Source organism: Candoia aspera, chromosome 2 (assembly GCF_035149785.1).
Source record: "Candoia aspera isolate rCanAsp1 chromosome 2, rCanAsp1.hap2, whole genome shotgun sequence".
In the NCBI taxonomy this organism is placed as follows: Eukaryota; Metazoa; Chordata; class Lepidosauria; order Squamata; family Boidae; genus Candoia; species Candoia aspera.
This window is the reverse complement of record NC_086154.1, coordinates 162000471-162025765: the sequence shown is the minus strand read 5'-3', so window position 1 is coordinate 162025765 and position 25295 is coordinate 162000471. Positions and strand designations below refer to the sequence as shown.

Genomic DNA, 25295 nt, shown 5'->3' with positions numbered 1-25295 from the left:
ATCAGGGCCTAGAGTTGTTTTTCACCAAGATTTTGTTTTATTTCAACCAGGTCATAGAAACCATGATTTGAAGTTGGCTTCTTTAAAACTATAGGTAATGAAAATCACAGATTGATATTCCAGGTGATATGACAATATGCAGCTAACCCAAAATGTCTACCTAAAAAAGTAGAAGCACATGAGTTCAAAACTTGTATAAATTTATTTTAGGTATGATGTACTAAATTATTACTGTATTTAAGATGGTGTATGAATGGAGTTATTGATTTAAAGATGAATGTTTTAATGAGAGTGTTCAGCTGTATTAAACACATTGAATTTTTTATTTTATATATTTTAATGTGAAATAACAGCAATATCTCAATAAGCAGTGAAGTGCTTATCAAGTGAACTGAAATAAGTATTGACTTCTTCGTTCCATGGATCCTTTGGGAGCTCCTTCCCATTTTGTGGATGTTAATACTTTGCCAGGATGGTCTGATCATCATGATGAAGACCAATCAGTCAGCTCTTCATTACCAATTGAAGGGGGGAAAGTTGATGTTCAATCACCCTTCCCATATAGGGAAGACATCAATACAAAGATAATATTATGGTAAGTTTGCATCTCATTACCCCATTGCTGTTTTCCAGGATTCCAAAATAGTCCAGAATGGGACCAAATTTGGTATGACAGGAGAAGCTGGAAAAAGAAAAATAAAGTTTGAAAATGGGCTGGACCAGTCAGGGGGTTGTAGAGAAAAAAAATCCAGAAAAAAATATGGGAGAGGCATTTGGGCAGCTGCTTAGAAAGCTGTTCACTTCCCCCCTCTCTCCTCGCTCCTGACCATGTGATCCTGGGTAAAACAGCTACAGGTAGTCCTCACTTACCAGCAGTAATTGGGACCAGGAACTCTGTCTTTAAGTGATGCAGTCATGAGGCATAACATCACATGACCGTGCCAACTTACAACAGCAGTTCCGGCAGTCGCAGTTACCATGGTTAGGCAAATCTCACACAGTTGCCACATCATGTCATGTGATCACCATTTGCAACCACCCGTGGCTTCCCCATTGACTTTGCTTCTTGGAAACTGGCAGTGGAGGTCACAAATGGTGGTCACGTGACGTGGGACTCTGCGATGTTGTAATTGCAAGCCAGTTGCCAAGCCCCAAATCGCAATCATGCGGGGATGCTGCAACAGCCACAACTCAAGGACCTGGTGTAAGTAACCCTTGTTCAGCACCGTCGTAACTTTGAATGGTTGCTGAACGAGTAGATGTTAAACAAGGACTACCTGTATTAAGGAGTTGGAAAGAATGCCAGAAGCCATGCTTTGTGTGCTTTCCCTCCCTTATTTATTTCTGGATAGTGAAAAGTCTTCAAAACAAATCACCAGCCCACCACCATTTCAGTTTTTAAAAAATGACATAGCAGATAACAATAGAGAAACGATAAACATGATAGCTCTGTTACATCCTGGAAAGCCTTTTTTTTTTTTTCCAACCTAAGGGAACATTGGAAAGAACGAAGGTAAATTGCTTAGGGCTGATTGACCATTGGGTCAATGAAGATAACTCTTCAAAAACTGAACAAAACAGGACCAAATTTGGTATGATGGGAGAAGCCAGAAAAATAAAGATCAGGTTTGGAAGTGAGCTAGATCAGGCCAGAGGCTGTGGAGAAAAATATTAACCCCCCACCCCCCAAAAAACCTCCCACTGCATCCCCATGAGAAACACTTGTACCTTGGTTCTGAATGCTACTGACTGCTCTTCTGGAACTCTCCCTCCTGGTCATATGACCTAGAGCAGGGCATATGGAGCCCACTGTGGGCTTCCCAGGACACACACACAAATGCAGATGCAAAATATGGGAGAAGCAAAGATGTGTGCACCCACGTGCAGAGTTGCAACAAGTGACTTTGTTACCCAGAAGAAAACACAGAGCTTCCTGTAGCCCCTGCAGGTAAAGGTGTTGGAAAGAATTCCAGGAGTCATGCTGTGCGTACCTTCCTAACCCTTCTTATTTATAAACATGCAGATACTGATTAGCCTCTTTTAATCCAGTTTTCATTCTGGAAGTGTACTCTCTCTTGAGGTCATCCACAGTCTTAATACATTTTAGGTCAGTGAAAGTACATCTTTAGGATATGATGCATGCTTTTTAAAAATCATAACATGTTGTGTTGTGTCCTATAAAAAGTTTGGAAAGAGAAAGAAATTAAAACTGGTGATATTTTCTGAGAATACTCAGAAGTTTAAATGTGCAGATCTTGGCTGTGTTCCATCACTCTACCTGGTTAATCAATACTGCTATGGGAAGTATATAATTAGATAAGAACTTCCTTTTCATGTGCAAATAGCTTTGGTTGTGCTTTTATTTCTTCTGCATTGTTAATGAACTGTACTCTTTTCAAAGGAGAGGCGACGTAGCATTGCTGAACTGCACAGCCATAGTAAACACCAGCAATGAGTCCCTCACAGATAAGAATCCAGTGTCCGAAAGTATCTCCATGCATGCGGGACCTGACCTAAGGGTTGAACTACAGAAACTTAAAGGTCAGAATAACACGGTCAATTTCCAAATATTTGACTGGATCAAAAAATGGCAATGTTGTTTAAAGAAACACGCCAGCACAGCCAAAGGTTTAGGCCCTCCAGGCCACAGAGCTTCGCTTCAGTGATTCTATTTTGCTCTTGTAGATACTTCAGCAGAAGCGGCTACACAGGATGCCAAGAGCCACAAAATTCTTCACAAATTACTTAGCTACAATTGCATTTTTAAAAACTACCATTTGGCCAGCTTTATGCAATAAAGATATAATCATCTCAGTGACATATGAAAGAGATGAGAATGAAATTACTAAGTATTGGAAGAGGTGTTTAGTTTCCTTCATTTTCTAGAACAGAAACTGGTTGCAGGGAAATGTTTCAAGTTTTAAAGAAAAGAATGGGCGCTGAAGCAAGAAGTGAAATTTGCAACTGGAAAAGGTCCATGATTGTTGGGTGGACAGAAAACCCTGAACCACTAATGAGTGACCTCATAGTGGTCATTTAAGTCTCTTGGAACAAAAGGTCTAGGGTAGTTCACTGCAAGGCCAGCGATCACCCTGCTAGGTCAGGAAAAGAGACTCTTGTGCAGCCGGTAGAAAGTAGACAAACAGTATCCCTATACTTTTCAGCCATCCAAATGCAACAGCAAGCACTCAGACTTAGCAGGCTACTTGATGGAGCTTTTGGTCACTGAGATGGACTTACGGACTAACTACAGCCACGCCATCTCCCCACCCTTGGTGACTGCATCTTGGTGTATCTGACAGGCAGTGCTAGGAATAACTCTCTCTTTTCTCAGGCAGGTCTTGTAATAAAATGCCAGGTCAGTGTTTTCACCCAAGATATTTTATCAGAAGGTGGACTGGCATTTTCCAGACAGCTGCCTTCTATCAGTGTTGCTCTGTAATTTCCATAAATTCCAGTCAGCATGGAATTTGTATAACTAGCAGGCATGCAGTTGGTCTGCTAAATCATAGTTTAATATAAAGGTGAATGAAACCATTATCTTTACTGAACAGTTGGGCTCTTCCCCACCCAGCTATCCAGCTGACAGTGAGGTTAACAAAAAACTGGCTACAGTATATAAAGTCCCTGTGTCCAAGACCATCCAGGACTATAATGGGGGTTCTAAATAGAAAATAAAATACTTGGGTGGCCATTGGTTTGATATTGCTTGTCTTGTTCTGGTTTCTTATTAGGTTGTCGGACAGGGGAAGCAAAGCTGACCAAGGGGTTTAACCTTGCTGCCCGCTTCATCATTCACACTGTGGGACCCAAATATAAAAGCCGATACCGAACAGCAGCAGAGAGCTCCTTGTACAGCTGCTATCGCAACATCCTTCAAGTTGCAAAGTAAGCATGTCTCTTTGACAGGCAAGTACCTTCTCTGTGTGCACCCAGATATACACACTGCATGTAAACTAGTGCAAACTATGAAGTCCATAGAGTGTGAAAACAGAGGTTTTGAAATGTGCCTTAAAATAGGGCAGCCTATCTAAAATGTTGGAAAAGCATCATGGGTGTTGTCAAAATGGCTGCTATGAAGGATCTGCCCATTTAGAGAATGGTGATGGATACAGCAAGCAACAAAACATTGAGGAAGATGCATTGGTGAGGATAAAGGACAAAGAAATTACCTGAGGACTCAAGAAAAGGGATGTAAGCCCCAAAATGCCGTTATTTTTTACTCCACATTAATTCAAAATTAATCTTAAATCATTTTCCCACACAATGGTTCCTGAGAGAGATCCACTAATCTAGTGGAGAGCCAGTTTGTTGTAGTGGTTTAGGCACCAGGCTAGAAACCAGGGTACTGAGAGATCTAGTCCTACCTTAGGCACGAAAGCCAGCTGGGTGACTTTGGGCCAATCGTGCGCTCTCAGCCCAAGTCACCTCACAGGGTGGTGGTTGTGGGGAAAACAGGAGGAGGAAGGTATGTTCCCTACCTTGAGTTATTTATAAAAATAATAAAGGTGGGATAGAAAATTAAAGAAAGAAAGTAAAAGAAAGAAAGAAAGAAAGAAAAAGAAAGATGGCAACAACAAGGTCATTTTTTCCCCTGACTTTACTTGATCAGGATATAGCTGCCTTCCATGTCTGGGAAGAATGCCTCTGGGGTAGTTGCATGAATCTGGCTAACTTTAATTTGTACTTTTGGTCCAGCTGCCAGTTAAATGGTTGTTTCTTGAAAAAAACAGAGTGAGCTAGATGGGTTAATAAACACCTGCAAATAGCACAGAAACCACAACTGTAACATCCTGTATCTGCAGAGTGGCTTGTAAAATTACTCCTACAGACACGTGCCACCACCTTCCTCTTCTTATGTACTTTCATAAGTTTGATTCTCCTCCGCGCTCCAAATATTAGTTGTCCAGTATTAGGAGTAGACTACTAAAAAGTATGCGTATTCCTCTGAGCAACAGCATATAATCGAAGATAGGAATAAAACAAAAGTATTTATTAAGTGTGATGTGGAGGACAGGAAAAGCAGGGGCTGTTCATATAACTGGAGTATTCGGTACTTCACCTAGTTAACAGCATACTTTCTTCATTTCCTGATATAAAGAGAAATCACCAGAAATGTCCCCACTGGTGTGGAGCCTGGGGCCCATCAGGTTTTAATTTAGGGCTGATGACTGATGAGAATTGAATTCTGGTTCCAGTCAACTTCTCTGCTCCCTGCTGATAACATTTTCTTCACTGCTAGGTTATTGATCACATTCCTTATTCTTAGTTATTTGTATATGTTAAGCCATGAATCATGGTTTATAAATCACAGCTTGATTCAAACATTATCTTAAGCCAAAATCAAACAACCACATTGTGGCTTAGCATGATGCGTGAAGCCTGTTTTTCTTGTCTTGATAGGTTACATTTTCACTACTAGGACTGTGAAACTTCCTGATTTACAAGATCTTCCACATTTTTTAAATATAAGACACTTCAGTAATATTCCTAATCTTAGATCTAGGAATGAATAATAATAATAGGTTTAATGAGTCACTGTCAGGGTCAGTCTCGCTTCGCAATAAGGCACGGACTCAATAGGTATTAAGGATTTCCGGTTTATTGGAATGGTGGCTGACAGAACAAAAAACGGGAACGGGGGTTGCTTGGTGAGGTGCCCTGTTTATACCCTCTTGCGGGGTCCCGTGCTCCCCCACCATTGTCCCCAGTTCCCTTGATGGGTCCCTTGATGGCTGTGTGGGTGTTTTCCCGGTGCTGTTCCTGTCCTCTGGGTTCAGGTGCGCCCTCCGGGCACCAGGTGCAGTTTATCTCGGCTTATCCGAAGTCCTTCTATTCAGCTGCATATGCTTCCACGGGTGTGGTTACTTTGGGTGCTTGCTTTCAGCTCCGATTTAATTATCTCCTTCCTCTTTTCCTTAATGATCATGATCCACGTTGTGAGGCTCTTTGTGCCTTGCAACGGGGTCATGACAGTCACTCACCATGCTGACTACTGCTAAACTAACTAGACTCATCTGAATATTATTAATGTATGATTTTGTCTAATTCCTTTCAAAGAGTTGGTTTGGTTTTACAGTATTCTATTCCTTGGGGCCGGTACTGATTCATTCAACTTGACTTGAAGGGGGCAGGGTGAGATTGCCCAAGGGTCTAAAACAGAAAGCTTCACAGAATTCATGTTAAGCAGAAATTAATCTGTTATAGGTTTATTTGAATTTAGTTTACTCCATGAAATCAGTAATCAAGTCCAGATAATCATGTTTATCACAGCCATTTTATCCATCCAAAATAGTTGAACATTTACTTTACTTTCTTTTTTTTAATCCTGTAATGTTTAATGTTTTTGCTTGCAGTTTCTTCATATAATGAGGAATTTGCATATAAACTTATTTTTATCTGTTCCAGTTTTGCCACATTTTTTAGGCTTTGATCCAAATTCTACCTTTTGCTATATTAGTAATACTTAAACCTATTTATAAACTGAGGATGGTTATAATGCATACTTGGATGGGTTTCCCCTTCATATTGTAATACTATCTCTCCCTTTCCCCATATCTAAGAACAACATGAAGGAGGTAGAACTCCAAATGACCCTTTTTGTCAGCCCTTTAAGGTAGGCCAGATCAGGAAAAAGACTCCACAAGGGTTACTGGAACTCTATTGTTGCAGGGTATAATAGAATCTGGAAAGCTTGACAGAGTTTTTGCTTCCTCTCTGTTATATCAAAGAGAATCAAGGGGTAATCTTATATTTCTTTCTCACTCTACTCTTTAAGGGCTAAAGTGTTTATATAACATCATTCCTTCCTCAAAATTATTTCTGTACTCCTCTACAATTTTCAAAACAGTCATTTTCAATACATGTCTATTAAATCATCTCTGAATCTTGTTCCATTTTTAACTCAGCCTCGTGTGGTGCAGAGCGGTAGGCGGCAGCATTGCAACCGAAACTCTCCCCACGACCTGAGTTCGATCCCAGCGGAAGCTGGATTCTCTCTCGGGTAGCCGGCTCAGGTCAACTCAGCTTTCCATCCTTCCGAGGTCGGTAAAATGAGGACCCAGCTTGCTGGGGAAGGTGGCGCCTAGGGAAGGGAATGGCAAACCACCCCACTCTATAGTCTGCCAAGAAAACATCATGAAAGCAGCATCCCCCCAAAGGGCCAGACGTGACTCGGTGCTTGCACAGGGGACCTTTCACTTTCAAGTAGACCAGAGGACCTGTCTCCTCCCCAAAATTAGAAATAAATGGTTAACTTTGACAGCTGATCTTAATCACCATAGTTGTGCTATCCCAAATAAATACATACAGGAAAATTTGCATGAATATGCTTTGACTTAGTAGAATCAATGTTCTTATGCCTTGCTGAAATCATTCTTTACAAATGTAATTTTAGGGAGCAAGCAATGTCCTCAGTGGGATTCTGCGTGATAAACACTGTGAAGCGAGGTTATCCTTTAGCAGATGCTACTCACATAGCATTGCGTAAGTATCCTTGAAGGGGTAGTTGTTGACACAATCTGATTTATATATCTAGTACTTCAGAGAACAGCTCTCTCTGCCTGAAGGGCCTTACAATCTATTAGTAGAGTGAAAAGAAACCACAGAAGGAGAGAAAAGTAATGGAGACAGGAGTGGACACGGAAAGAACTGATGATAGCATCAGAGAATAGCTCTTGTAGAACAGTGGATTAAGGGCAGGTGGCAATCTTTTACGGCCAGAGGGGGTGAATTTTGGCTTTTATCCTGGGGGCTGGTCACAGGAGCAAGTGATTGAATTATGTCACTGGAATAAATGAGGCTGAATTTTTACTTATTTTGTGCCATTTATTTAATATTCTATCCCACATATAATCACCACACTCCGGGGGATTAACGGAGGTAAAGAGTCAATGATTTTGTTGAGGCTTGCATCTTTCTACCTCTTTAAAAGTTCCCAAATTCTTAAACCTTGCATTGATTTTGCTCCTTAAAATTCCCATGTTTCCCATTTAACCTTCCCAGATCCCACAAAATGATAGGCAAGGGGAATATTTAGGTTATGAGTTAGCGCATCCGGTTTAGAGGTATATGCCAAAGTTTTGCAGAATTTTGTATATTGTATTTTGGTTGTAACGGTATAGACAATACCAAAATACACAAGTAACAATTGCTTTGTTGTGGAATTGGTGAGTGAGGCTGGAAAACTATAATCAACCAATACAAAACATATGTCATGATCACCCTTGCGATGCTTGTGACATCGCAATGGCTCGCATGACAATGCAGGGAAATGGGTACCGGGCGGATTAAGGGAAAAGGCAACTAGCTAACAAAAGAGAGCAACAGGTGCTGGCAACAAAGTATTGACTCTAGCTGGAGGCGAGAGAGATACAATGTTGCAAAGGTAATTGACAAGACCAGACCACGAGGCGCGCCTGAGCTGTCAATGAGATTACGAACCTGATCGCCCGGCAATGAACCATCACCAGCCAGGGAAGCAATTAAGGAAACGCCCGGAGCACAGGAGGGGCTCCACAACCCCTCACCTACCAGCAACGGAACCGATGGGGCTTGGGGCGCACCCAGAGTAAGAAGGGGTGGAGCGCTGACCGGCGCGGGCTATTTAAATCCCGTTCCAGCATGCTCCACTCACTCTCAGCTTTCTTAAAGGGCACGCATACTGTTACTCAAATAAAACCAGAACCTAAGCCTACACTAGCGTCTGTGTTTTTACTGGGTAGCAGGCAGAGCCTGACAACATATGAAAACAACACAGTGAGAATCCGAACTGAAATTTTCTGTAGCCCATCAGATTGGGAACTCTTCTCATCCTGACCCCAACGCCCAGGGGAAGAACCAGGTATTAACCACTTTTCTAAAGGCCTGCGGTGATGGGAAAATCACTCCAAAGATCTAGACTAACATATTATCAAACTACAATATGAGCTTCCAAATATACAGGCAAGCTATGATTTAGAGTTATTTGTCTGGCTCTTGCTTCCATGTGCTCAGCAGACAAATCCTTTAATGCAGTAATTTATGGAGGCAGAACATGAAACTAGTTTATCAGTTCAGGAAACTGCAGTCTTTCTTATTTTCCTGTGCGATGTCTGAATTAAGCCAATAAGTTGTTTTGGTATTGGTAAAACTTTGGTATTGCAGGTATTGGTGATACCATTGGTATTGGTATTGCTTTAAGAGTGGCAGACATTTTTCTGCTGTTCTTGGTGTTGGTCCATAAAAATGAGTATCTGCAGGAGAGTCAAATGATGAATGGGCATTACAGTAGGAGTTCCACCCCTTTTGTACACATGTTGCAATGTTACATGTATGAATGTAAGGGGCAGGGCTTGCTCTGCAATGCTTGTTTCAGCATTCTGAGAAAACAACTGGATTCTGCAGATGCTTCTGTCCATAATTACTGGTTTCCCTATTTGTTCCATAGTTCTGCTATCTACAGATATCTTTTGCATGGTTTCTGTTTCAGTAAAAAGAATATATGAAGTAGTTATCTTAAAAGGAGAATAAGATTACAACCATCCCTGAAATTTATGCTGCCTTTCATCCATCAATAAAATAATAGAGGTATGGGTAAACTCGGCCACAGGTGGTCCTCCTATCATCCCATTCATAGTTCCAGGAGTGGGTGTTGTTTCATTTGGGGGAATTAAGGTGCTAAGTGGATGAGAGCCAGTGTAGTGTATAGTTGAGGTATTAAACTTGGAGGAGGGGGGACCCAGCCCTCAACTATGGAGTGCTCTGAATGACTTTGGGTCAGTCTCTTTCTGAGCCCATCTTATTTAATAAGCGTTCTGTAGGATTCATACTAGGCAGCCTCTGTATGCTGCTTTGAGCTCTTGGAGGATAAGTAGAATATACTGTAAATGCATTAAAATGCTGACTCTTCTGTAAATCAGACCACAAAAATCAATTTCATCTGTGAAAATCAGCCCCAAATGCAAAAAGGTAACATGAAAAGGGGGGAATGTTGATCCTGTCCACTGTTGACATCAGCATCAGTAGGATTATTAGAGAACTACCAACTCCATGCAGCAAGAAAGGAGTTGCATTCACCCTGTAGTGCTACATGGATCACGTGGAAAAGTTAGACAGTAATTCCTGCAAACACTTTGGACATTTCAGCTATTCCATATTACCTCATTTGTTATGTGGATGACTGAAGGCCTTTAATAATTAAATTATTCCTCCTATATGATACATTTAAATGTTGGTGCTCTCTCATTTTGTTGACTGGCTTTTCTTGACTTTTCATCCACCCACAGGTACAGTCCGACGATTTTTAGAGATTCATGGGGAAAACCTTGAAAAAGTAGTGTTTGCCGTTACTGATCTTGAGGAGGTATGTAAAGTATCTTGTTCATGTTTACAAGCATTAGCTGTGCAGTTGTGATACTTCTCTATCTTGATCCTATAGCTTTCTTTTGAAAAATGTAATAAGCTTAGTTTTAAGAGCTCTCATTTTTTAAAATTCATATACTCCTATTGCTTCAGACCTGGTTTATTCTGCAGGTAATCTTTGAGTTACAATTGAGACCAGGATTGCTGTCGCTAAGCAATGCGGTCATGTGACATTGCACTTTACAACTGCATCGCTTAGCGACAGCAATCCAGGCAGTCCCAGTGGTTACAACCCCAAACATGTGGTCATTAACTAGGAAGGGGAGGGAGTCCCAGGTAAGGAGGATGGGGGTGGGGGAGGCCCGGCGTAGGCCATGTGGGAGTCAGGGGAGGGGTGGCTTGATGCAGTGCAAGCTCAGAAAGGCCGGGGAATGAGGATGCGGTGTGCATGCAATTGCAGGGAGGCCAGAGAAGGAGGGCATGGCGGTGCATGGGTGCAATTGCAGGAAGGCCAAGGGAAAAGGGTGCGGGATGCGTATGTGTGTGCAAGCACAGGGAGGCTGTTGGGGGAAACTTACCCCAACGACTTGCAGCCTTCCTTGGTGGCTTCCCATTGACTTCGTTTTGGGGAAGCCAGCAGGGAAGGTCGCAAATGGCGATCACATGACTGTGGGATGCTGCAACTGGTTGTAAGTGCAAGCTGGTTGCCAGGCATCCAAATTTTATTCATGTGACCATGGGGGTGCTGCAATGGCCGGAACTTCAGGTACAGTTCTAAGTCCCTTTGTTCAGCACCGTCATAACTTCGAACGGTTGCTGAATGAATGGTAGTAACTTGAGGACTACCTGTAATTCAAAAGTGGATATAAAATGAATGTTGTCAATATTAAGCTTATGTCACTGTTGCAGCTTTTACATGTTGCCAATTCTATCAAATGTTCTGTGATTTAAGAAGAAGTTTGCAAATCCCAACATGTTATTGGTTGCAACTTTCCGTAATATGAAAAGTTGGGAAATTGTCATTGCCAATATGTGCATGTTTTGGGAGACAGTACTATTCCTAAGATATACTTTGTTTTTCAAATTTTTGCCTGTATCTTTGAGAGATTGTCTTGATCTCTCAGTGTTTTTTGTGCCATTAACTATAGCGTCCTCCTCTAAGCAGAGCTGGAGGTATTGTTTTGCAGTGGTTCCTTTCTTAGCTCTGTACGGTTGATTTCAAAGAGTGACGAGTGTTACTGTACACAATCAAGACCAGTGCCTTGATGCAGTTGTGATTCAGCAAATAGGCTGAAGCTGAATCCTAATCCAATTTAGGTCCTGTAGGTAGATGGTGCTTGGAAATTTAGTAGTTTTCTGGGCCAGGTCATACCTTCTCTGCAGGAAGAGGAGCGCAAACTAGTGCTACCCATTGAGTCATCTCTGTTAATGGAGGCATAACCATGCAGATTTAGCGCACAATATGGAAGTGGCTTATGATAAGCTGTTGTGTAAAGCTGTTTCTCTTTCTTTAAAGCCTCAACTACAAATGAAATCATTCTTGGCTTTTAAAAAACAAGGTCAGCACACTGTACCCTCCCTAAAAAGTATTAAGTTGGCCCCAACTTTCTACTGTGCTTTATAAAGTTGGTACAGTCCCTGTATTCCCATCATAACTCCAGTTGGAGCTGTAAAAGACAGCTGGTATTGGCTTTGGTTCTACATTTCAAGGCATGCTGATAACTTCAGAAGGGCTAAACCAGCTGATACTGACACTTGTCTCTCTTTAGTTCAAAGGTAGTGAATACCGAAATGACAATTTGGGGTTTGGTTAGTTGTCTTCAGAGGCACACCAAGTGATTTGGAAAGTGTTAGGCAAACACAGTGCACTTCCTTTCTAGCTTGAAACTGAAAAATGGGAGCTTGTCATCTTGGTGTTATATTGGCGCACCTCAAAAGTTCATCACCAGAGTAAATGTCAAGCTCTTGACTGCTTTTATTATACTTGTCAGAATACAGAAGTCTTGCCACAGTGAACACGCTGCGGCTCCTACCATATGTCAGCTGATAGTTACAGAAGTTAATTTTGTAAGTTGAAAGCATAAGAGCGCTACTCATTCTGTTTCTACCAGAGTTTGAAAGAGAAATGCCAGGGGCTGCTCTCCATACTGGAAAGCTAATTATTAGCTGATCAGTTGGGATGATATTGGCATGACCAGTAATTTCATTTTAACACCATTTAATAGTCTTCCTGACTTCAGTCTTGCCCTGAAAAGTGAAATACAAGGCAAGACATTTTTCAGATTCTCTTTTCTATAGGCTACTTATGAGAAGATGCTGCCTCTGTATTTTCCAAGATCACTAGCAGAGGAAAGACAGTCCCTGCCTTTACTTCCTGAAGATATTGGCAATGCAGAAGGGGAGCCAGTCGTGCCAGAACGTCAGATTAGGATTAGTAAGAAGCCAGGTGCTTCGGAGGGTAAGTCTGCATTCGTGCCAAAGTAGCTTGTAGAAGACTTAAGACAGGCAACCAATTCTACTGTGCTGAAAGCTTTCAAAACCAAACATTTTTAATATAAATTGTATTTCCACATGAATTTAATTCTGACACATTTTCCAAAGTTAGTTTATGTCTGTTGGATTTTTATACTTAAAAGTTTTATGCACACACACACACACACTGTATACACACTGAAAAATGCATATGCATTTTTCAATATAATAAAAGTATGCAAAACAAAAAAGATAGAAAGTAAAAAAAAGAGAAAAAAGGAAATAAAAAAAAGAAAACATACAATTATGCTTTCTGCCCTTTTTTCTATTGAGTAATTATCATCTTAATCTTTTCCCCATCCTCTTCATTGCTTTTTAATCCCCAAATCCTGAAATAATCAATTTGATCTTTCCTTCTTTCAACAAAAAGTCCATATAAGGTTTCCAGTCTTTCAAAAAGGTCTTTGTTATTTTTTCTCTGACCAATCTGGTCAGCTTCGCCATTTCTGCAAATTCAGTTAAATTCATAATCCTGTCTTCCACTGTAGGTATTTCATTGCTTTTCCAACTTTTTGCATAGAATAATCTTGCCACAGTTACCATGTACACTATTAATTTCCCATATTTTTTCCTATTTGTCCATAAAACCAAATATGTAATTCTGGTAAAGAGTTTTAATTTTTGTTGGACTGCCAGAGCATTTTTGTTGATAGTTGTTATATAGACTCAATTAGATACTAATAAACAGGGACGCGGTGGTGCTGCGGGTTAAACCGCTGAGCTGTTGATCGGAAGGTCGGCGGTTCGAAACCGCGCAGCGGGGTGAGCTCCCGTTGCTCGTCCCAGCTCCTGCTCACCTAGCAGTTCGAAAACATGCAAATGTGAGTAGATTAATAGGTACCGCTTCGGCGGGAAGGTAACGGCGTTCCGAGTCGTCATGCTGGCCACATGACCCGGAAGTGTCTATGACAACGCCGGCTCCAAGGCTTAGAAACGGAGATGAGCACCGCCCCCTAGAGTCGGACTCGACTGGACTTTACGTCAAGGGAAACCTTTACCTTTACTAGATATCAATAAGTAGTAGTAATAGTAAGTAAAAGTTGTGGAAGCAACTAACACTCCAATGCAAAGGGCTCCTAATGTAATTCCCAACCCAAAATGTAGATCAATGTCTAAACTCAGACAGAAACAGCTAAAATAGATCTGTGTGACATTGCCATCTGTTGATTTTTCAAAGTTAAGGATCTATTAATGTGGTCTCTTTAGATCACAGGTGCCTTATCTTTGGTCTCTATCCTTTTCCAGGGTAGTGTGCCATAGAGAGACTGAAGAATGCTTTTAGATGCTTTGCAGTTAGATACGAAATGCTCTGGGAGGCTTCTGTGAAATGCAATTAGTGGAAGGAGGTCGTTACACCGAAAGCACTGATTGATCGGTCATGGTCTTTATTCAGTGTTTTCTGTCCAAGAACTTGTGCCTTGTACTTCACTTGGATTTCTTTGCCTTCTTTGGCGAGGGTCAATCTAAATTCTGCTGAAGCCCTCAGTTGATCTGCTGCCAGCTCAGCAAGCTGCTGTCCTTCAGGCAGTGGGGAGACCTTTGTTTTCTCTCTCTCTTTGATTTTAGAACCCATAATAAATCAAGCGAGAGGCTGCTGAGCAATGCTTTAGAAAGGAAGAGTTTTCTGTTTATCAGTCAAGCTATAAATTAGTCAAAGATGAGATTACCAAGTAGCTCAGGAGTGATCCGAAGTTGTAATTCAGAATATCACCATAACAGACAAAGTCCTTAGAATGGTGAGCTTCGTGCATTTTTCTGGATAGCATACATATCTTCATGTTTTCACCTGGACTGATTTCCTGTAGCGTATCTCAGATAAAAGAGTGATGATATCTCTCACTTCAACCAGACTAAAAGAGAAACTTAGACAAGCTCTACTTCTGAGGTTTGATGGGAGGAGTCACCCCTCACAGGCTGTCTTCCTATCCCAATGTTCAGCATGGCTGTTGTTCATTGCTCTACACAGTTATCTGCTTGACCTATTTGAAGCTTGCATTATTGTAAACTTTAAGTGGTAAAATTTCATCAGTTCAGATTGCATCAAAGAAGGAAGTGCTACTAACCTCTGATGTTTTGCCACAGAATCTCTTCTAACTGCAGTTCTCTTCCACTCCAATGTGTAAGACCCCTCATTTTCCTGTAATACCCTCTCAGGGGCAGCTTCTTCATTATGCTGGAATATCTTCTGCAGATAATTCTGATGAAGAGGGGCTAGAAGCCGACTTCTCATTTATTGGTTCTCATGCTTTTGCTCGAATGGAGGGAGATGTTGATAAACAGAGGCGTCTCATCCTTCAAGGACAACTGTCTGAGGCAGCACTACAGAAACAGCATCAGAGGAAGTAAGGCACTTTTATCAAAGTATCTATTTTTGGTCTCTGGTACTGCATATGCTAGAGAGTAGTGTACTTATACATTCTGAGCACAGGACAGTGTTTTGTTGTAGCAGTTTTTTTCTTTCTTTCAAAGGGGAAATAGTGAGCTGCTAGTGGGATCTGGGACAGACTTTTTAAGGTTGGCCTGGAGAAGACGGCTTGGTTCTGATTTTTGTTTGGTTACTTCCAGTACAATTCTTTCATAATTAGTTTCCTTTTTAGGTTAACTAAGAAATGCATTATGGTATTTGGCAGGGTATACTTAATATCAGGTTTGATGTTTACTCTGTGATACTTGAAAACACTAAATTTTTTGCAACTCTCTGTGGTTGCCTTCTAGTTACAACCGCTGGCTTTGTCGAGCAAGAGCTGAAGACCTGTCAGATATTGCTTCACTTAAAGCATTGTACCAAACAGGTATGCTTAAAGTCTCAAATCCTGGTTGTTCCATGACTGTTCCTTTTTTTTTAATAATAATTTTTATTGAAGTTTACAGATACAAAGATAAAAAACTAATAGAAACTAAGAAAAATATTGAAAAAAAGAAAAAATGTAGAAAAAAATAAAAAATAAAAAGATATATAAAGAAATGATTTCCCCCTTCATGAAGAAAAGTACAAACAATTTCAGTAACTTATCACTTTGTCTGATATGTCAACAAAAGATCTCTTCTTCCCATAACTCTCTTATCTGTAAACAAATTATAAAGCCTTGTCATTCAGTCCTAATCAGCAAAAGTCCATTAGGAATTACCAGGAATTACAACATGTATATTTTAACCTTAATCAAATAAACCAGTTTTATATTCCTTTACTTTTAACACTGTAACTTATCACTTTCTTTAAAAATACAGCTAAAGATCTCTTCTTCCCATCTCTTATCTCTAAACAAATTTTAAAGCCTTGTCATTTGGTCCTAGTCAAGAAAAGTCCATTAAGAGCTACCAGACACAACAATATATATATTTTAACTTTGATCAAACAAACCAACTTTGTATACTTTTAAGAATCTTGATCTTTAATCCCTTTAAATGGTGTCCCAAAAGTTGATTTCTTATCATTTTCTCTTTGTCTGTTCTTAGAAACTCCTTCATAAGTTTAATACGTCTCTTTGTAAACCCAAGATAAGAAAGTTATCCATCATTCTTCTGATTTGTATGTCCCCTTTAATTATTAAAACATCAGCCAGTTTCATGTGTAAATCCAGTGTAACATCTTTTTCCGTATCATTCTTGTAGCCTGACATTTTTAAATCCACTTTCAGATCCACATTTGAATCAGCCTCAGTTTCTGTTGTATAAAAGAACTTCTAAAACCTCTTTTGAATCCACTTTTACAATACCAGACAATCTTAAGAGTAATTTCTAAGTGCATTGTTCCCAAATATCCTTGAATTCTTTCAAAGTCAGATATTTTTGCTCCATTCTGTATTAATGGGTCTCTTCACCTTTAATTATAATCTTTAGTTCTCTCTGGTTCCCTCTAGTGTCCAACCTTCAAAGTCCCTCTTGTCATATTTTTTTTTCCTAATCAACAATACTTTCCCACAAAAAGGTTTCTTACAGTTAGTTTATATATATAAAATTTTAACAACACACAAGGATTCTTGTAATTAATTTCAAAATCTTATTTCAAGTTCCTCTGACCCCTTAATCCATTTATAACTTTCCAAAATCAGTGTTCTAATCACCCTTTTCCTGTTATTGAAAAATAATAATTTTTTAAAGTCCTTAAACTTGCATGAAACTTATTTCATCAGGGATAGAAGGAAACTTGCCTTTCTGAAGGTTCTTAATATCCAAAAAATCATTACCAAGCAATTCCCAAAAGTGATTAAGAGAGGAAGTATGTGAACCCAGTGTCCTTTTGAAGGCTCTGAACCGCAGCTTGGGCAGAGATGACTTTCCCTCAGCTCCCAGAGGTCTAAAACCCACTGGAGATCGCTGTGTGGATCACAGGGAGCCACTGTATGGATTTGTGGGCAATCCTGGTCCTGTCCTTGCTCCAGAGAAGAATTCTGAGGACCCAATCCATTTGCCGGCTCCTTGTTCCACTGCGATCATCAGCTCCACTGTGTTCAGTCCACCGCTGCTTCCCTAGAAGTCTGTTCCGTGACTCTTCCTTGTTGATGATTGTGTTTTAGCAAAGAAGCAGCAGTGAATCTCACATCTTAATGCTAACCTAATAAGAAATTCAGCCTATAAGAGTATTCTTATGGTTGATTTTCCTTGAGAGTTGCAGTAGCTAAGTAATCAAAACTGTAATAGTTTTAACTGTTTACATATTCAGGGGAGAATGTGAACATTAAGTTAACTTATTTATTGAAAGAAAGCTGATAATGTAGTTCAAGAATTTCAACAGTTAAGAAATACCATTATATTCGTATTTCATAGGTATAGATAAAAGGTAGCCATTCTCCTGAAAGGGGGTATAATAGGATGCTGTGATTACACATGAGAAATAGTGGGTAGTCTTGGATTCTTGTGCAACCCCAGACAATGCTTACAATTTAAAAACAATTAATTTTAAGCTGGATTTGATTCAGTGTATATATAGCTGGAAATTCATTCTTAGTCTAAATTCTGGAGTCTAAAATGAGGTGCTGATGCTCATTCTATTCATAGGAATTGATAACTATGGTCGTACAGTGATGGCAGTTGTTGGAAGGAATATTCCTGTAACGCTTATAGACATGGAGAAGGTAAGATCTTGAGAAACATTTTAACAGTGATAACAGTTATTATTTTAGAATTCTAAAAAAAATTACATCTGTACAGATTTGTTCTTCCCCCACTAAAAGAACTTCCAGAGGAGAATAGTTAAAATTGTCAATTTAAACTATGATCAACCTACTACAGCAGAGAAACTTAATTCCATTGGAATATTAAATATGCATATCAAGAACATTTTTAAAGGTTTTCATTTGAGACCAAAAATATAAACCCACTCTGGACAGACCTGAAAGTAAACATTCCAAGGTTTGGAGTGCCTACAGAACAGCCTCAGAAGACAATTTTAAGGTACAAGCAGTTTTGTCTCAGAGCTGATTGTACTTTGAGGTCTTTTGATCCTTAGCCACACAGACTATTGAAGGTGAAAACAGTTTTTTCAAATTATTTCAAAAATAATAATTTTCGAAATAATTTGTATAATAATAATAATCTTGAATGATTGTTGTAATGGGCAAGTAACCCATTACAACAATCATACAAGATTTTGTTAGGAATATGGGCCTGTGACCACTTTGTCTCTGCCCTGGACAAATTGCAGTTAGTGTGAACTTCATGTATTCCATATCATAGCTGTTGTATGTATTAACAGTGCTTTAATAATCTGTAAGGAGGAGTGCAGTTATAACATGTAATATAACATGCAGATGACACAACTATCATCTGGACATCCCAAGTGGGTTTGAGATGGGGATACAAGGTGACCCAGGTTCAAGTCCATCCTCAGTCCTGAAAGCTTACTGGCTGATTTTGGACCAGTTACTGTTTGTCTTTCTCAGCCAAACGTATCTCATATGGTTGCCATTGTGGGGAAAAATGGGAGGCGGGAACCCTTGTATATGCTGCCTTGAGCTCCTACGTGGAATAAATCTACCAGATACTTTAATAAATATCCTGGAGTAACCAAGCTATAAGAAATGATATGATTCTGACAATGGTCTTAAGTGGCATCATTGTAATAACTGATTTAAAATTATTACCTGATTACGGACTCGTCCCTGGGGGAGCTGGGGGTGTTGACGACCGACAGGAAGCTCTGGCGTGGGCTGGTCCATGAAGTCACGAAGAGTCGGAAGCAACTGAACGAATAAACAACAAAACCTGATTACATACTAATGCAGTTTCTAATGCAGTTTTGGAATGTTGGTTGATCTATTCATATATGGTGTTATTTTATCAGCATAGAAGAGAGCCAGTTTGGTGCAGTGGTGAAAGTGCTGGTCCAAAAACTAGGAGACTGAGTTCCAAGCCCGACTTGGGCACAAAAGCCAGCTGGGGGACTTTGGGCCAGTCACTCTCTCTCAGCCCAACCCACCCTGCAGGGTTGTTGCTGTGGGGAAAATAGGAGGAGGAGAATTAGGTATGTTTGCCACCTTGAGTTGTATATAAAAAAGGTGGGATAAAATTCTAATTCTAATAATAATAATCTGCAAAACAGGCTGAAGCATATCTGAGGCTATCAGATCAGTTTCATAGCTGAGAAGAGGATTTGACATCTTTTGCTTTAAATGTACTGTGCTTTACTCATCGCTGCTCTTGGTGACGAAGCAAAGCCATTTAGCTGAACAAAAATGTACTGTTTTTTTCCTATTGAGGAAATCTCCCCAGTACTTTTTTTGTAGAATTATTTAAAAAAAAAGATACCACAGTTTTCTCTGATAAAATAAATATGTTCTTATTTCAGGCTCTCTTGTATTTTATACACGTGATGGACCATATTGTAGTGAAGGAATATATCATTGTGTATTTCCATACACTCACTAATGTCTACAATCACTTGGACTCAGATTTCTTGAAGAAGCTCTCTGACATTGTTGATGTGAAGTAAGTTTTAAAGCCATCTCTCCTTATTTTCATCTGTGATTCAGAAGCACTGCAAAGAAAATTTACTTTAAAGAATGTACCATATATGCTCGTGGATAAGCTGAGAATTTTAGGTGCCAAAATGCACCCCAAAAAATTAGGTTTGGCTTATCCAGGGATGGGCTTATCCATGAGTAGATACAGTAATACTTTTTAAAAGTACCCATATTTCCTGTCTATATGTACGTATAAGCCGATACGTCGACCCTTGCATTTTTAACCAAAATACCATGGAAAATGTAGGTCAACTTAACTGCAGGTGTTTTGGTTAAAAATGCAAAGGTCTGCTTATCCGCAGATGGACGGATGGACGTGAGTATATACAGTAAAGGGGAAGGGGTGGAGACATAAGGCTTAATAAATAAAATACCAAAGCAGGATGAGGGCTAGTGTGGTACTTTACTGTGAAAACTGAGGTAGATTTCTTTGCAATATTGGAGGTCTTGCTTCATTCATACCCTGATATCCAAATATATTAATCTCATCTTGGTTGCTAAGAAGAAGCCACCTCGTTCTGTGAACTGGTTGGGGGATAGCAGGAAACCTTTGTTGTTATGTAAATGTTTTAAGATATAAGAAACTTACTGCTTTTGTATTAACCAGGTACAAAAGAAATCTGAAGGCCTTGTATTTCGTCCATCCAACATTTCGCTTGAAGGTGAAGTGTGTCATCTCCAGGTGGAAAATATACATTTTTGCATGCCATCATGAATAAGTGTGCACCTGAAGTATTGGACAATATTGCTGAGGTTATACATCATGGTATAGAGGACTGTGTACACTACCTCAAACGCTTGGAGGAGATGCAGGATATAAGTCTACCCAGCAAATAATCAGTTGGCTGAAAGGGTTTTGTAAAACAAATTACCCATTCAAACCTATTTATTTATATTTATACCATGCTACTCTTCTCTCCTTTTCCTTCATATATTTTCTGTATTGGCTGCCTTAGACAGCAGTTGCTTTGGGAGGAAAACTTGTCTATTTTTGCTTTAAAAACTTTAAAGTTGCAGGGTGTACAGGGTGTACTTTATTAAATATGTTTCTGTTGCATGTCTCATAACTTCAAGCTCTGGGATGATATGAATCATTTGCAGTCAGAGAATCCATGGAAGCAGCCTTAATTTCCCTTTTCTTCCCATTAGGTTTCAACCTGGTTCTTCACAACCTTTACTGTCTCAGGTCTAAAGGACAAAGTTCACCATGTGGAAAGCCTTCAGCAGTTGTTTACATCAATACCCCCTGAACAAATTGACTTTCCTCCATTTGTTCTTGAATATGACATCAGGGTAGGTGACTCTTCTAGTGGATAAGGCAATGGGCTAGAAACGAGACGGAGAGTTCTAGTCCCGCCTCAGGCATGAAAGCTGGTTGGGTGACCTTGGGCTAGTCACTCCCTCAGCCCAACTCACCTCACAGGGTGGTGGTTGTGGGGAAAATAGGAGGAGGAAGGAGTATTAGGTTCTGTATGTTCGCCACCTTGAGTTATTTATAAAAACAATTTTTGTGTGTGTGTCAGAAGCACCTACCAAGGCACTTCTGCATTGAAAAGATTTGCCGGTGATGTCACCGTTGCCCGGGGGACGCCTGAGGGGGCTCCTTTCATGTCCCTGTTATTTCCCCACCGAAGTGGTACCTATTTATCTACTTGCATTTGCATGCTTTCGAACTGCTAGGTTAGCAGGAGCTGGGACAAGTTGACGGGGGCTCACTCCATCAGGTGGCTCGCGCTCTTGGGTTTCGAACTACCGAGTTGCCAACCTTAATGGTCCTCTGACTCAGCATCTTAACCACTGAGCCACCGCGGCCCACTATAAAAACAATAAAGGCAGGATAGAAAATAAGTAAATAAATGTGCATTAGCTTCACACTCTATTCCACATCTGTTAGATTTCATGAAGCAGCAGGGAGGGAAAAATGTTTCTTTCCCTGGTTTTAAAAAGGTATCAGGTGTCTTGTTTTAGAAACAGCCAAGACTTTAAAGCCATGTTGGACTGGTTGTGCCTCTAAAGGAATATGCTGCAGAACACGTTTGTACTTCGCCACAAATACTCATTGTATTGCTCCAAGAGCACATTATCTTAGAGAACAGATGATCACTAGTGTTTAGAGAGCACAAAGCTATACTTCATAGGATGCTGGTATTATAGCCTGGAAAATTGTGAAGTGCATAGCACTTGTCATCCTGAATGAACTTTATTTCAGAAGCTAATAAGTACATGGGAGAAAAGGAAGGCATACAGTACAATGGGTATGGAGAAGATAACTCTATTGTCTAATAAAAAGTGCATCTCTACAAGCTGTACTTTATGCCTAAAGGACAGTTTGCCTCCTTTTCTTCCTACATCATCTGGTGTTTTATTATTATTTAGTCATTTCTAAGTTAAGTTCCTGGACTTCATTACAGCATCGTTATTGGGTGTCTCATCATTTTTTGTAATCTTACTATGTACATTGTAGCACATGTTTTTTGATACAGGTTACTCTGAAAAGCACAGAGTTTCTTAGTGGTGTGGCAAGATGCAAGTGAGATCACTTCACTAGTTTTCCCTTTTAAAAAAAAGCAAAAGGAGAGGAATTGTTGCCTGTGACACACCTTCCCTTGATGCGTTCCAGTGTATTGTGGCTTCGTTTCGTGTTTCCACCTTGGCACTTTATTTTTGTTGGAAAGGCCTTGCAGCTGTTCTTTTCATGAACCAGCATGGACACACCATTACCTGATCCATTTTCCTCATTGATTCTCCTGTGGCTAGCCAGGGTAATACCTGAAAAAAGTAGGAGGCTCCCTGCAGTTGAAGATGGAAACCTGAATGCAGATGAAGAGAAATGGCAGTCAAAGTGATATTTTTACAGTATGCCATTTGTCATGTGGCGGGTTAAGCAAGAGAATCCAGTCTGATCCATAATACTCAAGCGCTCTTAATTCTCCAGCCTGTTTAGGAGTAAAACTCTGCAATTCAAATGATAGGGTTTCTTCCCCCGACAATAAATGGTCAGTGACTTGACCCAGACTGCTATTGTTGGAATTAAGCATGTAGAGGTTTCACAGCTGTTCATTTAACAAGGTTTGAATGTGAGTTTATTTTTTTTATACATATATTCTTGGTGTTAATGCTTTTTTTCCCTTCTGCAGGAAAATGGATCATACTATTCTTACCCTTCTTCTCCAGACCTTTGACTCTCCAGCTCTGCCATAGTTTCTGATTGTTCAACAATCTATCACACGCCACTTGCCAATACCATATCAAGTCAATCTAAGTTATTTACAGAGTTCAGAGATCGGGCTTTCTTCCCCACCTCTGTTATTTTTTTACAATGAGATAGTTGCAAGGACATAAGCAATCAGAAAACTACAGTGTAATGAACTGTATTTCAGATCTAAGTATCCAGGAGAAAATGGATTTTCCATGTGGGAACATTCTTTTTTTTTTTTTGCAAGATGTCAAGATGTTTTGTTGTTACTTCCATTGTATTTTCCTGAGATATAAGTGGCCACATTTTGGCATAATCTGCAGATATTCTGTTTTGGGGAGAAAAGATGCAGTATCTATTTAATAGTGTTCTATGGCCTTTATATTACTGAATCTACCATTAGGACAGATATATTTACAGAATTGCCTTTAGAAGTATCTGATTGGGCAGAAGCACTACTGTAAATCATAAAGCTACCATGAAGTACATAATCAGAAATGCTATTTAGCTAAAGGATCTGTCATCTGTTTCTCTCTTGCCAAATGATGAGAGATGTAAGGGAAGTGCTGCTGCTGCCACATCCCTCCTCCAGTAAAACTCAAGGGCATATCAGTACTGCCTGGTGTAGTTGTGTTTTTGCAGTCGTTTTGGGAATAATACAGTGTGTTGATTGCAAGCTGGACTATTGTATCACTGAAGAAATTCAGCAATTCATTTTTTTTGTTTTGAAAATAAATTTATTTGTATGCATCTTTGAAAATAAGTCTATAACGTCTCATGCAGATTAGCTTTCACAGTTGCGTTGCTCGTTTTCCAGACTGCAAATCCAAGGATGGTAATAGAACATTTTCACCACATACCTATTCTTACAGGAACAAGATAATGGGGTCAGTATAGAGTAGAATGGTTGACCATTGATTATTTTATATAGATGTAAAATTCACTTCTCAGCAGAGGCCAATAGCTGAAAGTGTGACTTCAGTGTCACCATGAGCAGTTATTCTGCAAGTTGACTGAGATACAGAGGAAGTTGTCTACAATTATTATGATGGGATTGGTGAACTTCAGGCCCCCCAGATGTTGAAATCCAATTCCAGCTGCTCATCACTGGCCATGTTGCTGAGAGCTGTGGTTCAGTATTACTGAAGAACCACATTTTCCCTACCTCCTCTTATAATAATGGTTGAATGTCATAGATTGGGGCAGAATTTGGGAGAGGGAAATGGAGTTGATTCGCTCAGAGTAATTGCAATTCTGATCCATGCTACTGGATGAAGAAACAAAAAGTGATGCACGCTATTACCGTTAAATGTATGCAATTCAAATAGTGTTTAAAAAACAGCTCTAAAAGTCTCTAATTATGGGAAACACTGAGTATATGTAGTAATTGTGTTTGAAACCACTTTATTAGAATTTGAAGATAAATAGTGGAAGTGCACAATGGCCAAGAAGAATTGTGCAGTGCTATCATCCCTATTCATCCCTAGAGCTGGAAGGTTTTCTTTTGTATTCTATGAGAGGCAGTGTCTGTTGGGCAATGTGGCACTGGAGTGGCTGTCATGTTCATGAATGATAATGCAGAGACCTCACATGGGAACCAGCTCACCGCTGTGCCTGTAGAAACTTTTCTTCTGCAAACTCAGTACAGCGGTTGGGGGATAGTCAAAGAGTGCCCTGGGTGTTTGCACAGGGTTAAGGAATCTTCTGGATCGGGAAAAGGGCTGCTGGTGCATCATTCCAGCGTCAAGAGCAGTACTAAACCAACAGCATAGTATCTGAATTAAGAAATTAAACAGTTGTGTCCACCAGATCCCACATCCTTCTCATTTTTTAAAAAATCCATTTTGAAACAACTGGAAGGTGGTATGCTGCAATGCAAAGAGTCTCCAAGAACACTCCGTCTTATTTTCCCAAATGCTTTGGTGCTAACATGGGCTTCAGAAGCATTCTTTAAAAACCAAACAGCTGAGTTGCCTGCAGCCAAGTTTGTTTAGAACTAATCCCAGGTAATGTGAGAGCTAGGTTGAGGCAAGTACAGTGCACAGACTGGAAAAGTATGGCTATAAGCAGCCTATTTTGTGTGTAAGACTCAGGAGATACTTATTTTGGCATTATGCCTACTTGTATGTTGTGAGGATATGCGTGTGTGTGCCTGGTTTAGATCATATGTCTCTGCGCATGACTAGTTTGCCTTCTATGATACAGCTTCATGTGCTGGGTAGGCAAATGTGTGGCTTGGCTCAAGCTCCCAGCAGGCCTTGCCA

At 40.0% G+C, this 25295-nt stretch overlaps 1 protein-coding gene across 2 annotated transcripts; it reads left to right on the top strand.

Annotated features, from left to right (window-relative positions):
- The first annotated feature begins 61 nt into the window (after positions 1–61).
- GDAP2 (ganglioside induced differentiation associated protein 2) lies at positions 62–23781 on the top strand. 2 transcript variants are annotated; one of them, XM_063294641.1, is made up of 14 exons: positions 62–210; positions 354–595; positions 2402–2541; positions 3735–3888; positions 7397–7485; positions 10266–10342; positions 12640–12799; positions 15065–15215; positions 15589–15665; positions 17872–17948; positions 19661–19800; positions 20443–20497; positions 20985–21128; positions 22973–23781. In XM_063294641.1, exons 2-14 carry the CDS (start codon positions 420–422, stop codon positions 23015–23017), a joined length of 1485 nt encoding a protein of 494 aa, XP_063150711.1. In that variant the 5' UTR covers positions 62–210; positions 354–419; the 3' UTR covers positions 23018–23781. The 2 variants fall into 2 exon arrangements, with proteins under 2 accessions (XP_063150711.1, XP_063150712.1); XM_063294642.1 differs by lacking the exons at positions 62–210; positions 354–595 and adding an exon at positions 2024–2107.
- Positions 23782–25295: the final 1514 nt, after the last annotated feature.

Bases quoted from the DNA above. Each gene is read 5' to 3' on its own strand.
- GDAP2 (XM_063294641.1), top strand. From the start codon at position 420: ATGGATCCTTTGGGAGCTCCTTCCCATTTTGTGGATGTTAATACTTTG. The intron at 596-2,401 runs GTAAGTTTGCAT...CTCTTTTCAAAG, and splicing joins AATACAAAGATAATATTATG to GAGAGGCGACGTAGCATTGC. The intron at 20,498-20,984 runs GTGAAGTGTGTC...TCTTCCCATTAG, and splicing joins ATCCAACATTTCGCTTGAAG to GTTTCAACCTGGTTCTTCAC.